Source organism: Pristiophorus japonicus, chromosome 11, assembly GCF_044704955.1.
Source record: "Pristiophorus japonicus isolate sPriJap1 chromosome 11, sPriJap1.hap1, whole genome shotgun sequence".
Taxonomy (NCBI): domain Eukaryota; kingdom Metazoa; phylum Chordata; class Chondrichthyes; family Pristiophoridae; genus Pristiophorus; species Pristiophorus japonicus.
Genome location: NC_091987.1, coordinates 219,177,225 through 219,190,920, shown reverse-complemented (window position 1 = coordinate 219,190,920; position 13,696 = coordinate 219,177,225). Strand labels below are relative to the sequence as shown.

The window sequence follows — 13,696 nt, the reverse complement described above, 5'->3', positions numbered from 1 at the left end:
ACCTCTCTACCTCTCTCTCGTCCTTTAAGAGGCTCCTTAAAACCTACCTCTTCGACCAAATTGGATAGGCTGGGTGTGTTTTCTTTGGAACAGAGGAGGCTGAGGTGAGACCTAACTGAGGTGTACAAAACTATGAAGGGCCTATATAGAGTGGATAGGAAGGACCTGTTTCCCTTAGCAGAGGGGTCAACAACCAGGGGGGCACAGATTAAAAGTAATTGGTAGGAGTTTTAGAGGGGATTTAGGGGGAAGTTTCTTCACCCAGAGGGTGGTGGGAGTCTGGAACACACTGCCTGAAAGGGTGATAGAGGCAGAAAACCTCACCACATTTAAAAGGTACTTGGCTGTGCACTTAAAGTGCCGTAACGTACAGGGCTACGGACCGAGAGCTGGAAAGTGGGGTTAGGCCAGATAGCTGTTGGTCGGCCGGTGTGGACACGATGGGCCGAAATGGCCTCTTTCCATGCTGTAAATTTCTATGAAGATTTTGGTCAACTGTCCTAATATGTCGTTGTGTAGCTTGGTGTCAAACTTTGTTTGATAATCGCTGCTGTGATTGGCCTTGGGGCGTTTCACTGCGTTAATGGTGCTGTATAAATACGGGTTGTTGTTGTGTTTGGATGCGCCTCTCACCATCTCTGTCGGTCTGAGCACAGGTCAGACGGTGTGTCGCCGGGGAGTCGAGCGTCCGTGTTACAAAATCGCCTACTTCCAGGATGTGTCGCGCAGGCTGGGCTTTGTGGCAGCGCGGAACGCGTGTCAGAGCGACGCTGGGAATCTGCTCAGCATCGAGTCAGAGAACGAGCAGCGGCTCATCGAGAAGCTGATCCAAGGCCTGTCTGCGGGCGATGGTGATTTCTGGATCGGGCTCTGGCGGAGCGAGAATGGGAACAAGAGCTCAGCGGACTGTCCCGGCCTGTACCAGTGGCTGGATGGGAGTGGTGCCACATTTAGGTAGGCAGAGACCAGGCCTGGTCAATAAGGCCCCCTGAGCTTGGTATCCTCGGCCCACTCTCCCTCTCTCCTTCCCCCCCATCGCCCACTCTCCCTCTCTCCTTCCCCCGCCCTCCCTCGCTCCTCCTCCCTCCCCCCACTCTCCCTCACTCCTCCCCCACTCTCCCTTACTCCTCCTCTCCCCCCATTGTCCACTCTCCCTCACTCCTCCCCCCACTCTCCCTCTCTCCTTCCCCCACTCTTCCTCTCTCCTCCTCCCTCCCCCCGCTCTCCCTCTCTCCTTCCCCCACTCTTCCTCTCTCCTCCTCCCTCCCCCCACTCTCCCTCTCTCCTTCTCCCACTCTTCCTCTCTCCTCCTCCCTCCCCCCACTCTCCCTCGCTCCTCTCCCCCTCTCTCTTTCCCCCCCCATCGCCCACTCTCCCTCTCTCCTTCCCCCCCATCGCCCACTCTCCCTCTCTCCTTCCCCCGCCCTCCCTCGCTCCTCCTCCCTCCCCCCACTCTCCCTCACTCCTCCCCCACTCTCCCTTACTCCTCCTCTCCCCCCATTGCCCACTTTCCATTGCTCTCCCCCCCCCCCCCATTCATTGTCCATTGCCTCCCACGGATATGCGATATTAATTCTCAGGATGTGGGTGTCGCTGGCAAGGCCGACATTTATTGCCCATCCCGAGTTGCCCCGAGAAGCTGCTGGTGGTTCCATAACTTGAATGGCTGGCAGAAGGTTGCGGCTTTGACAGATCCTCAAACTCCCTACCTCCATTTCCCGGGTTTCTTCGGCTCACTGACTCCATCTTATGATGGTGGACAAGAATAGACCTGACCGATTCCCGGTCCCACCTCAGGGAAATGAAACAACTGATTGCAGCGAGCCCGGAAACCCATGCACCCGGGAACTGTTCCACCAGGAACTCGCACTGGGGAGCGGGGATGGATTAAAGTCCCCCGAGGGTGGAATTACCCAACACACGGAGTCAGTCTGATGACTGTTCAGGTCCCGTGGTTGCCAGGTTGCTGGTTGCATGCTTACCGTTGCTTGGTTACCGTTGCTGGGTTGCCTGGTTACAGTTGCCGGGTTACCGTTGCTGTGTTACATAAAAACATAAGAATTAGGAGCAGGAGTCGGCCATTCGGCCCCTCGAGCCTGCTCCGCCATTCAATAAGATCATGGCTGATCTTCGACCTCAACTCCACTTTCCTGCCCGATCCCCATATCCCTTCATTCCCTAAATATCCAAAAATCTATCGATCTCTGTCTTGAATATACTCAACGACTGAGGCTCCACAGCCCTCTGGGGCAGAGAATTCCAAAGATTCACCACCTTCTGAATGAAGAAGTTTCTCCTCATCTCAGTCTTAAATGGCTGACCCCTTATTCTGAGACTGTGACCCCTGGTTCTAGACTCCCCAGCCCGGGGGAAACATCCTCTCAGCATCTACCCCGTCAGGCCCTGTAAGAATTGTGTATGTTTCAATGAGATCACCTCTCATTCTTCTAAACTCTAGATAATATAGGCCTAGTCTACTCAATCTCTCCTCATAGGACAATCCCCCCATCCCAGGAATCAGTCTGGTGAACCTTCGTTGCACTCCCTCTATGGCAAGTATATCCTTCCTTAGGTAAGGAGACCGACACTGTGCACAATACTCCAGGTGTGGTCTCACCAGGGCCCTGTATAATCGCAGTAAGATATATTTACTCTTATACTCAAATCCTCCTGTAATAAAGGCCAACATAACATTTGCTTTCCTAATTACTTGCTGTACCTGCATGTTAACTTTCAGTGATTGGTGTACAAGGACACCCAGGTCCCTCTGAACACCAACATTTCCCAATCTCTCACCGTTTAAAAATACTCTGCTTTTCTATTTTTCCCACCAAAGTGGATAACTTCACATTTCTCCACATTATATTCCATTTGCCATGTTCTTACCCACTCACTGAGTCTGTCTGTATCCCCTTGAAGTCTCTTTGCATCCTCCTCACAACTTACATTCCCACCTAGCTTTGTACCATCAGCAAACTTGGATATATTACATTTGGTTCCCTCATCCAAATAATCATCCAGATATAGATTGTGAATAACTGGGGCCCCAGCACTAATCCTTGCGGCACCCCACTAGTTATCTGGTTACCGTTGCCAGGTTGCTGGGTTACCGTTGCTGGGTTACCGTTGTCGGGTTAGCGTTGCTGGGTTGCTGGGTTACCGTTGCTGGGTTACCATTGCCGGGTTGCTGGGTTACCGTTGGCTGGTTGCTGGGTTACCGTTGTCGGGTTGTGGTTGCTGGGTTACCATTGCCGGGTTACCGTTGCTAAGTTACCGTTGCTGGGTTACCATTGTTGGGTTACTGTTGGCGGATTGCTGGTTGCTGGGTTACCATTGCCGGGTTGCTGGGTTACCTTTGGTGGATTGCCAGATTGTCACAGTTTGCCATTCTCGTCTGTTTCAGGAACTGGTACGTGGATGAGCCATCGTGTGGCAGTGAGGTGTGTGTGGTGATGTATCACCAGCCCTCCGCGTCCTCAGGCATGGGCGGGCCCTACCTGTACCAATGGAACGACGATCGATGCAACATGAAGAACAACTTCATCTGCAAGTACGCGCCAGGTAAACCCGTCCTCGCCTGCAGCGTAAGGTCACCACCTCAGCCTGGCCGCCTGGCGCAGCTGGTGATCTGCTGGTATACCTGGGGTCCCTGCGGGAATCAGAGCATCTGCTCTCCCAGCCGGGAGTGACCGGGGCTGGGGGGAGAGGCTAGGGGAGGGGAGGGGTTGGGGACAGGAGTGGGACATGGGGCGGGGCTGGGGGAAGGGGAGGGGCTGGGGGAGGGGGAGGGGCTGGGGGACTGGCTGGTGGAGGAGCTGGGGACGGGAGAGGGGGAGTAACCGGGGCTGGGGGAGGGGAGGGGAGCAGGCTGGGGGAGGGGGAGGGGCTGAGGTCTGGGGGAGGGGGTGGGGGAGGGGGAGGGGCTTGGGGAGGGGAGGGGCCAATGATGCCAGTTTATTCACACAGCTGTTGACCTCTGAAACCTGACCGCGTGTCTCTATTTTGCTCACAGTTCGGCGCTCTCTGACCCCGATCCCGACCCCAAACTCGACCCCGACTCCTGCCAGTGGGAACGGCTCTGATGTTGGTAAGAGGCGACATCTTCACTCTCCACACTGCAGTACCTGAGGGGGCAGCGTGGGAGGGGAGCGGAGGGTGTGATGGGCGAGGGGAGCGGAGGGTGTGGTGGGCGAGGGGGAGCGGAGGGTGTGATGGGCGAGGGGGAGCGGAGGGTGTGATGGGCGAGGGGGAGCGGAGGGTGTGATGGGCGAGGGGGAGCGGAGGGTGTGATGGGCGAGGGGGAGCGGAGGGTGTGATGGGCGAGGGGGAGCGGAGGGTGTGATGGGCGAGGGGGAGCGGAGGGTGTGATGGGCGAGGGGGAGCGGAGGGTGTGATGGGCGAGGGGGAGCGGAGGGTGTGGTGGTCGAGGGGTAGCTATCACCACCTCAGGTGCTCAAATTGCAACTAAACTCCTGGTCTCCAGGGCTGTAGTGATACCCGCCCTCCTGTAGGGCTCAGAGACATGGACCATGTACAGTAGACACCTCAAGTCGCTGGAGAAATATTACAAACGATGTCTCCGCAAGATCCTGCAAATCCCCTGGGAGGACAGACGCACCAACGTTAGTGTCCTCGACCAGGCTAACATCCCCAGCATCGAAGCACTGACCACACTCGACCAGCTCCGCTGGGCAGGCCACATTGTCCGCATGCCAGACACAAGACTCCCAAAGAAGCGCTCTACTCGGAACTCCTTCACAGCAAACGAGCCAAAGGTGGGCAGAGAAAACGTTACAGGGGACACCCTCAAAGCCTCCCTGATAAAGTGCAACATCCCCACTGACACCTGGGAGTCCCTGGCCAAAGACCGTCCTAAGTGGAGGAAGTGCATCCGAGAGGGCGCTGAGCACCTCGAGTCTCGTCGCCGAGAGCGTGCAGAAACCAAGCGCAGGCAGCGGAAAGAGTGTGCGGCAAACCAGTCCCACCCTCCCTTTCCCTCAACCATTGTCCCATCTGTGACAGGGACTGTGGCTCTCGTATTGGACTGTTCAGCCACCCAAGGACTTATTTTTAGAGTGGAAGCAAGTCTTCCTCGATTCCGAGGGTCTGCCCATGATGATGATGATGACGAACAGAGTCAAACGCTCAGTCCAACGATTATGTGGAGTGGGGATTGTGGATATTCTGGCCGATCGTGTTTAACCTTTTCTCCTGAGAGTTCTGTGTTCATTTATCGAGGGAAACACTTTCCATTTCTGATATGCCGGGGGTGCCCGACCCATGCAAAACAGGGAGGTGGGAAGTTAAAATCCGATTTGCCATCTCCAAACTCTAATGGGAAAATGTTGGAGTTCATTATTAAAGAAGCAGTAGCAGGACATTTGGAAAAGCAAAATTCGGTCAGGCAGAGTCAGCATGGATTTATGAAGGGGAAGTCATATTTGACAAATTTGCTGGAATTCTTTGAGGATGTAAAGAACAGGGTGGATAAAGGGGAACCAGTGGATGTGGTGTATTTGAAATTCCAGAAGGCATTTGACAAAGTGCCACATAAAAGGTTACTGCACAAGATAAAAGTTCACGGGGTTGGGGGTAATATATTAGCATGGATAGAAGATTGGATAACTAACAGAAAACAGAGAGTCGGGATAAATGGTTCATTCTCTGGTTGGCAATCAGTAACTAGTGGGGTGCCGCAGGGATCAGTGCTGGGACCCCAACTATTTACAATCTATAATAATGACTTGGAAGAAGGGACTGAGTGTAACGTAGCCAGGTTTGCTGATGATACAAAGATGGGAGGAAAAGCAATGTGTGAGGAGGACATAAAAAATCTGCAAAAGGACAGAGACAGACTAAGTGAGTGGGCAAAAATTTGGCAGATGGAGTATAATGTTGGAAAGTGTGAGGTCATGTACTTTGGCAGAAAAAAATCAAAGAGCAAGTTATTATTTAAATGGAGAAAGATTGCAAAGTGCTGCAGTACAGCGGGATCTGGGGGTCCTTGTGCATGAAACACAAAAAGATAGTATGCAGGTACAGCAAGTGATCAGGAAGGCCAAAGGTATCTTGGTCTTTATTGCAAAGTCTTGCTACAGCTATATAAGGTATTGGTGAGGCCACACCTGGAATACTGCGTGCAGTTTTGGGTTCCATATTTACGAAAGGATATACTTGCTTTGGAGGCAGTTCAGAGAAGGTTCACTCGGTTGATTCCGGAGATGAGGGGGTTGACTTGTGGGGAAAGGTTAAGTAGGTTGGGCCTCTACTCATTGGAATTCAGAAGAATGAGAGGTGATCTTATCGAAACGTATAAGATTATGAGGGGGCTTGACAAGGTGGATGCAGAGAGGATGTTTGCACTGATGGGGGAGATTAGAACTAGAGGGCACGATCTTAGAATAAGGGGCCGCACATTTAAAACAGAGATGAGGAGAAATTTATTCTCTCAGAGGGTTGTAAATCTGTGGATTTCGCTGCCTCAGAGAGCTGCAGGACATTAAATAAAGTTAAGAGAGGGATAGACAGTTTCTTAAATGATAAGGAAATAAGGGAATAAGGGGTTAAGGGGAGCAGACAGGGAAGTGGACCTGAGTCCATGATCGTATTAAATGGCGGAGCAGGCTCAAGGGGCCGTATGGCCTACTCCTGCTCCGATTTCTTTTGTTCTTATTTATCAGAACTCGCTCCTAATTGTAAATAACTTCTTTACTCAGAGAGTGGTGAGAATGTGGAACTCGCTGCCATAGGGAGGAGTTGAGGTGAATAGTGTCGATGCATTTAAGGGGAAGCTGGATAAACACATGAGGGAGAAAGGAATAGAAGGATATGGTGATGGGGTGAGATGGAGAGGGGTGGGAGGGGGCTGGTGTGGGGCATAAACCCCGGCACGGAGCGGTGGGGCCAGCGGCCTGTGTCTGTGCTGGACACTGTGCAGTGTTCATCCAATCACATTGTTGGCTGTAGTTAAATGTCCAAACACTTGGGCAGATAAGTTCACCATCAGGAAGTTGGGATGAAAGAGGAACTGCTGGGGAACTTCTGCACAAAGTTTAATCTAGAGAAAGGATGTGGTGAAACAGTGGGTCGATGTGAGTCTATTAATTGCACAAACCTCTAGCGTCAGCTGACTATCTTCACAAGATGCTCAGAATGTGGCCAAGAGATTTATGTCCCGAGTTGATGCTGAAGTCAGTAATAAATGCAGCAAGTGACCCTGTACACCCAGCGACTGTCAGCACACTCCTCCTCCAATCACTGCCATTCTCAATCTTCTAGATGGGTCTGCAGCCTCAATACCGCCCACATCTATCGAAAGCGAGGACTCGACTGAAGTCATCAGGGAATCGGAAGGTAACTATTTGGCACTGTGCGTTTATCCGAAGTTTATTGCAGTTCCTGCAATGCCGAGCTTTGATTCCCAACCAATCCCAGCTCACGGATCCTCTGCCAATGACATGTGGTGGGAGTGACCTGGGCTCATGTGACCCCTAGGGTCATCTGTCCAGTAATTCATTTTTTAAACAACATCTTTATTAATAAAGTATATAATCTATCACAGTGCTCTCCCTGGGGTGCAGTCCCTGAAGGTGCTGACTCTCCCTGGGGTGCAGTCCCTGAAGGTGCTGACTCTCCCTGGGATACAGTCCCTGAAGGTGCTGACTCTCCCTGGGATACAGTTCCTGAAGGTGCTGACTCTCCCTGGGATACAGTTCCTGAATGTGCTGACTCTCCCTGGGGTACAGTCCCTGAAGATGCTGACTCTCCCTGGGGTGCAGTCCCTGAAGGTGCTGACTCTCCCTGGGGTGCAGTCCCTGAAGGTGCTGACTCTCCCTGGGATACAGTCCCTGAAGGTGCTGACTCTCCCTGGGGTACAGTCCCTGAAGGTGCTGACTCTCCCCGGGGTACAGTCCCTGAAGGGGCTGACTCTCCCAGAGGTACAGTCCCTGAAGGTGCTGACTCTCCCTGGGGTACAGTCCCTGAAGGTGCTGACTCTCCCTGGGGTACAGTCCCTGAAGGTGCTGACTCTCCCCGGGGTACAGTCCCTGAAGGGGCTGACTCTCCCCGGGGTACAGTCCCTGAAGGTGCTGACTCTCCCTGGGGTACAGTCCCTGAAGGTGCTGACTCTCCCCGGGGTACAGTCCCTGAAGGTGCTGACTCTCCCCGGGGTACAGTCCCTGAAGGGGCTGACTCTACTTGGGGTAGGGCCCATCCTGTCCAGTAGGTGTTGACCCTTGCTGGGCTGCGGCCCTGTGAGTGACCGGTTGGTGCCCACCATATCTCAGCACCTGGGCACCGAGAGAGTGACTGCTGGCGGAATGATCCGGCATATTCTTACCCGGTCACCCCTTGGGTGGGGTCATGAGCAGGAGCAGGACTTCTGGTTATATTTTTCTTCTTTTTAACCTAGAAATGCTAAACTGTCCCGAACCCCAGGCTGGCTGAAATCTGGTCTGGGCCTTCCAGTTTTTAAGCTCCATGGAGTTTAGATGGAGCCAAAGGAGCCCCGCGGCTGCTTACAGGCAGCTCTCCCGCTGTAACCGCAGTTTTATATCTTACAGGCAGCTCTCCCGCTGTAACCGCAGTTTTATATCTTACAGGCAGCTCTCCCGCTGTAACCGCAGTTTTATATCTTACAGGCAGCTCTCCCGCTGTAACCGCAGTTTTATATCTTACAGGCAGCTCTCCCGCTGTAACCGCAGTTTTATATCTTACAGGCAGCGCCCTCAACATCATCTACATCATTATCCCGACCATCCCCTTGTTGCTGTTGCTGCTGGTCTCCAGCGCAGTCTTCTGCTTTCGGCTCTCTGTGAAAAGGTGAGTTTGGAAACAGCAGATCCCTCCCCGCCTCACACTCCCCCACCTCACCTCTCACCCTCAGATCCTCCTCACTCTCCCCCACCTCACCTCTCACCCTCAGATCCCACTCACTCTCCCCCACCTCACCTCTCACCCTCAGATCCTCCTCACTCTCCCCCACCTCACCTCTCACCCTCCACACCCCCCTCACACTCCCCCACCTGACCTCTCACCCCCAGACCCCCCTCACACTCCCCCACCTCACCTCTCACCCTCCACACCCCCCTCACACTCCCCCACCTCACCTCTCACCCTCCACACCCCCCTCACACTCCCCCACCTCACCTCTCACCCTCAGATCCCACTCACACTCCCCCACCTCACCTCTCACCCTCCACACCCCCCTCACACTCCCCCACCTGACCTCTCACCCCCAGACCCCCCTCACACTCCCCCACCTCACCTCTCACCCTCCACACCCCCCTCACACTCCCCCACCTCACCTCTCACCCTCAGATCCCCCTCACTCTCCCCCACCTCACCTCTCACCCTCCACACTCCCTCACTCTCCCCCACCTCACCTCTCACCCTCAGATCCCCCTCACTCTCCCCCACCTCACCTCTCACCCTCCACACCCCCCTCACACTCCCCCACCTGACCTCTCACCCCCAGACCCCCCTCACACTCCCCCACCTCACCTCTCACCCTCCACACCCCCTCACTCTCCCCCACCTCACCTCTCACCCTCAGACCCCCCTCACACTCCCCCACCTCACCTCTCACCTCTCCGCGCCCCCCTCACTCTCCCCCATCTTACCTCTCACCCCCTGCCCCCCCTCACTCTCCCCCACCCCCCCACCCAGCTCACCCCCACACCCCCTCACTCTCCCCCACTTCACCTCTCACCCCCCCACACCCCCTCACTCTCCCCCACCTCACCCCTCACCCCCACACCCCCTCACAGTCCCCACCCCCCTAGCTCACCCCATACCCCCCTCACACTCCCCTCACCCCACCTTATCCCCACCTCACATCCCACACTCCCTCCCCCCTCTCATCCCCCCCAACTCTCACCACTCCCTCATCCCCCTCCCCTCTCCCCCTCCCCCTCTCTCCCCCTCCCCCCCTCACCCTCCCCCCTCCATCCCCACCCTCCCCACCCCCTCCTCCAGACCGCTGCTGTTATTTGAGGATTGTACAGGGTATTGGTGAGGCTGCACCTGGAGTACTGTGTGCAGTTTTGGTCACCTTACTTAAGGAAGGATATACTAGCTTTGGAGGGGGTACAGAGACGATTCACTAGGCTGATTCCGGAGATGAGGGGGTTACCTTATGATGATAGATTGAGTAGACTGTTCAGCCATGAACTCATTGAATGGCGGTGCAGGCTAGAAGGGCCGAATGGCCTACTCCTGCACCTATTTTCTATGTTTCTATGTTTCTATGTTTACTCGTTAGAGTTCAGAAGGATGAGGGGTGATCTTATAGAAACATTTAAAATCATGAAAGGGATAGACAAGACAGAGGCAGAGAGGTTGTTTCCACTGGTCGGGGAGACTAGAACTAGGGGGCACAGCCTCAAAATACGGGGGAGCCAATTTAAAACCAAGTTGAGAAGGAATTTCTTCTCCCAGAGGGTTGTGAATCTGTGGAATTCTCTGCCCAAGGAAGCAGTTGAGGCTAGCTCATTGAATGTATTCAAATCACAGATAGATAGATTTTTAACCAATAAGGGAATTAAGGGTTACGGGGAGCGGGCAGGTAAGTGGAGCTGAGTCCACGGCCAGATCAGCCATGATCTTGTTGAATGGCGGAGCAGGCTCGAGGGGCTGGATGGCCTACTCCTGTTCCTAATTCTTATGTTCTTATGTTGTTATGTATGTAGGATTGCCATTAACCAAACACTCTTCCCTCAGGAGGAAGGCGAGAAGTGAGAAGGTTGTGAAGGAACACACTTTCTGGATGGAGCCAGTCCGAGGTCCCTCGCCCAACCTGGAAATCTACAACGTCATCAGGAAGCAGTCGGAGACGGACTTGGCCGGAACCCGGCCCCACATAAAGAACACGTCGTTTCGTGCTGCTCCCCCTGACCAGGGCCAGGACCGACTCTCAGGGGACTATGACAACATGGGCAGCTCCTGCTCCCACAGTGGCTTTGTCACCAACGAGATCTACGAACCTTGCGATGACCAAGCTCCCAGGAGCAGAGAGTCTGGCTGGGTGGAGAATGAGATCTACAGCTACTAGTGTACTGGCTGTGTGATTTCCCCCCAGCCCACAGCTCACCCCTTGGCCCTGGGACACACGGGGTGAGCAGACACCTCTGCAAATATTGGTCAACAGTCGGACTGTCGATCAACAAAGGGCGAGGGGGGAGATGGTCTTCAGCTATTTTTGTAGAACAACAACCAAGTGCCCCTTATTAAAGGGGCACTAAAACCGATAAATTAGCCAATCAAACTTTTTAAACAATAATCGGTCAAATTAAAATGTGGTGACCGGTGCACTCCAGTCCCGCCGGTGCTCCCCTCTCGCGGAAGGCCGCGAGCGTACCGGTGGACACCGCGTGCTCCATCTCCAGGGATACCCTGGCTCAGATGTAACTGCAGAAGAGAGGCAGGCAGTCGGCCTCAGGTGTCTTACAGCCTTGCTGGTGACAGCGTGCAAACAGTGCTGGGTATTGTGCCCACAATATCATCGAGTGCTGCCCCTGTTTTATTGTGAGCTGGAGAGCAGCATTCTCCAAATAAATGTCCGCATACTGCTGAGACCAACTCGCAAACCACACAGTCAGTATTTCATCACCACAATCGCTCGATCAGAGATCGTTTCAGCTCTTTCTCTCAGACGCTTGTAAAATGTCGCAGCTTCAGATAAACATCGTGCCTGGCTTTTCAGAACCGCTGCTCAGAACTCACCTTCGACCTGAGAGAAGACTTCAGGAACACAGGAGCAAGAGGCGGCCATTCAGCCCCTCGAGCCTGCTCCGCCATTTCCTTGAAATCATTGATCTGTATCTTACCTCCATGTCCCTCGATACCCTGACCCAGCAAAAACTCCAATGGACCCGCAGCATCCACAGCCTTTCGTGGGACAGAGTTCCAGATGATTCAATCAAAGATTTGAACAGAAGCCTAAACATTAGCGATGGCTGTTAGAAAACCAAGGCTTGAGTATTGGGGATTTAAATTTTATGGTTTTAAACTTCTAGAATGTTCACTGGATTTTACTCGCATCAAGATTTCGATAGTGCAAACAATTTTGTTTCTGCTGGGAATTTATTTCTGTGGATTTCTGTAATGAAATGAAGATATTCTTGGCTGTATGTAGTGTGCGTCTGAGCTGCTCCCAATCCCAAATATCTTACCCAGAGCCACGCTCAAACCGCTCACAAACCGCCTTTAACCTGCACTGGCCTTTCTGCTCTTCGAGATCATTGCTGTTCCATTTGTAAATCTCACACGGTCTTCTCCAAACACCACCCCCCTGCCTCCCTCACCCCGACTCCTCCAAACACTCCCCCCTGCCTCCCTCACCCCTACTCCTCCAAACACCACCCCCCACCCCTACTCCTCCAAACACCCCCCCCCCGACTCCTCCAAACACAACACCCCCCCCCACCCCTACTCCTCCAAACACCACCCCCCTGCCTCCCTCACCCCTACTCCTCCAAACACCACCCCCCACCCCTACTCCTCCAAACACCCCCCCCCCCCCGACTCCTCCAAACACAACACCCCCCCCCACCCCTACTCCTCCAAACACCCCCCCCCGACTCCTCCAAACACAACACCCCCCCTCACCCCTACTCCTCCAAACACCCCCCCACCCCTACTCCTCCAAACACCCCCCCCCCACCCCGACTCCTCCAAACACCCCCTCACCCCGACTCCTCCAAACACCCCCCCCCCACCCCGACTCCTCCAAACACCCCCTCACCCCGACTCCTCCAAACACAACCCCCCCCCCACCCCTACTCCTCCAAACACTCCCCCCACCCCGACTCCTCCAAACACCCCCCCCACCCGACTCCTCAAAACACCCCCCCCACCCGACTCCTCCAAACACACCCCCCCCACCCGACTCCTCAAAACACAACCCCCCCACCCCGACTCCTCCAAACACCCCCTCACCCCGACTCCTCCAAACACCCCCCCCACCCGACTCCTCCAAACACAACCCCCCCCCCACCCCTACTCCTCCAAACACCCCCCCCCACCCCGACTCCTCCAAACACCCCCCCCCCACCCCGACTCCTCCAAACACCCCCTCACCCCGACTCCTCCAAACACCCCCCCCACCCGACTCCTCCAAACACAACACCCCCCCCCACCCCGACTCCTCAAAACACCCCCCCCCACCCCGACTCCTCAAAACACCCCCCCCCACCCCGACTCCTCCAAACACAACACCCCCCCCCACCCTGACTCCTCCAAACACACCCCCCCACCCCGACTCCTCCAAACACACACCCCCTCCAGACCGACATTCCCCCCCCCAGCCCCCACCATTCTTCCCCAGATCCAGCAAAATAGAAAACCATTGTTGACTCAAAAGCTACCTTTTTAGAGCCCTCTCGGTTAGTTTAATGCGTTGTGTTTCTGAGCCTTGCGATACTCAGAGTGAAGACACGGGAAAATCAGAAATGAGCAAATGCCATTTGCTCTTCAATGCTCACGGATAGAGCAGCCCAAATTCTCCTGTGACCGCCATCCATCCGTGAGACGTGCACTTTCCAGAGATTTTCTCCACAGTTGCTGCCTGACCTGCTGAATATTTCCAGCATTGTCTGTTAGTATTTTGACTTTCTGAGGTTTTACGAGGTAAGTGGCTGAAAGTTTGAGATCCAAGCAGCACAGCACCCGCTGCAGGATATCTGGGGCCTGTGTATAT

The 13,696-nt window shown here is 54.4% G+C and overlaps 1 protein-coding gene across 1 annotated transcript; it reads left to right on the top strand.

Annotated features, from left to right (window-relative positions):
• Positions 1–578: 578 nt before the first annotated feature.
• LOC139275948 (layilin-like) lies at positions 579–12,062 on the top strand. Its single transcript, XM_070893188.1, has 6 exons — positions 579–954; positions 3,404–3,561; positions 4,013–4,087; positions 7,279–7,353; positions 8,718–8,820; positions 10,720–12,062. Exons 1-6 carry the CDS (start codon positions 584–586, stop codon positions 11,048–11,050), a joined length of 1,113 nt encoding a protein of 370 aa, XP_070749289.1. The 5' UTR covers positions 579–583; the 3' UTR covers positions 11,051–12,062.
• Positions 12,063–13,696: the final 1,634 nt, after the last annotated feature.

Excerpts from the sequence above, each read along its gene's own strand:
- LOC139275948 (XM_070893188.1), top strand. The coding sequence starts at position 584 with ATGGTGCTGTATAAATACGGGTTGTTGTTGTGTTTGGATGCGCCTCTC. Across the intron at positions 955-3,403 it reads GGGAGTGGTGCCACATTTAG|GAACTGGTACGTGGATGAGC; the intron begins GTAGGCAGAGAC and ends CGTCTGTTTCAG. Across the intron at positions 7,354-8,717 it reads AGTCATCAGGGAATCGGAAG|GCAGCGCCCTCAACATCATC; the intron begins GTAACTATTTGG and ends TATATCTTACAG.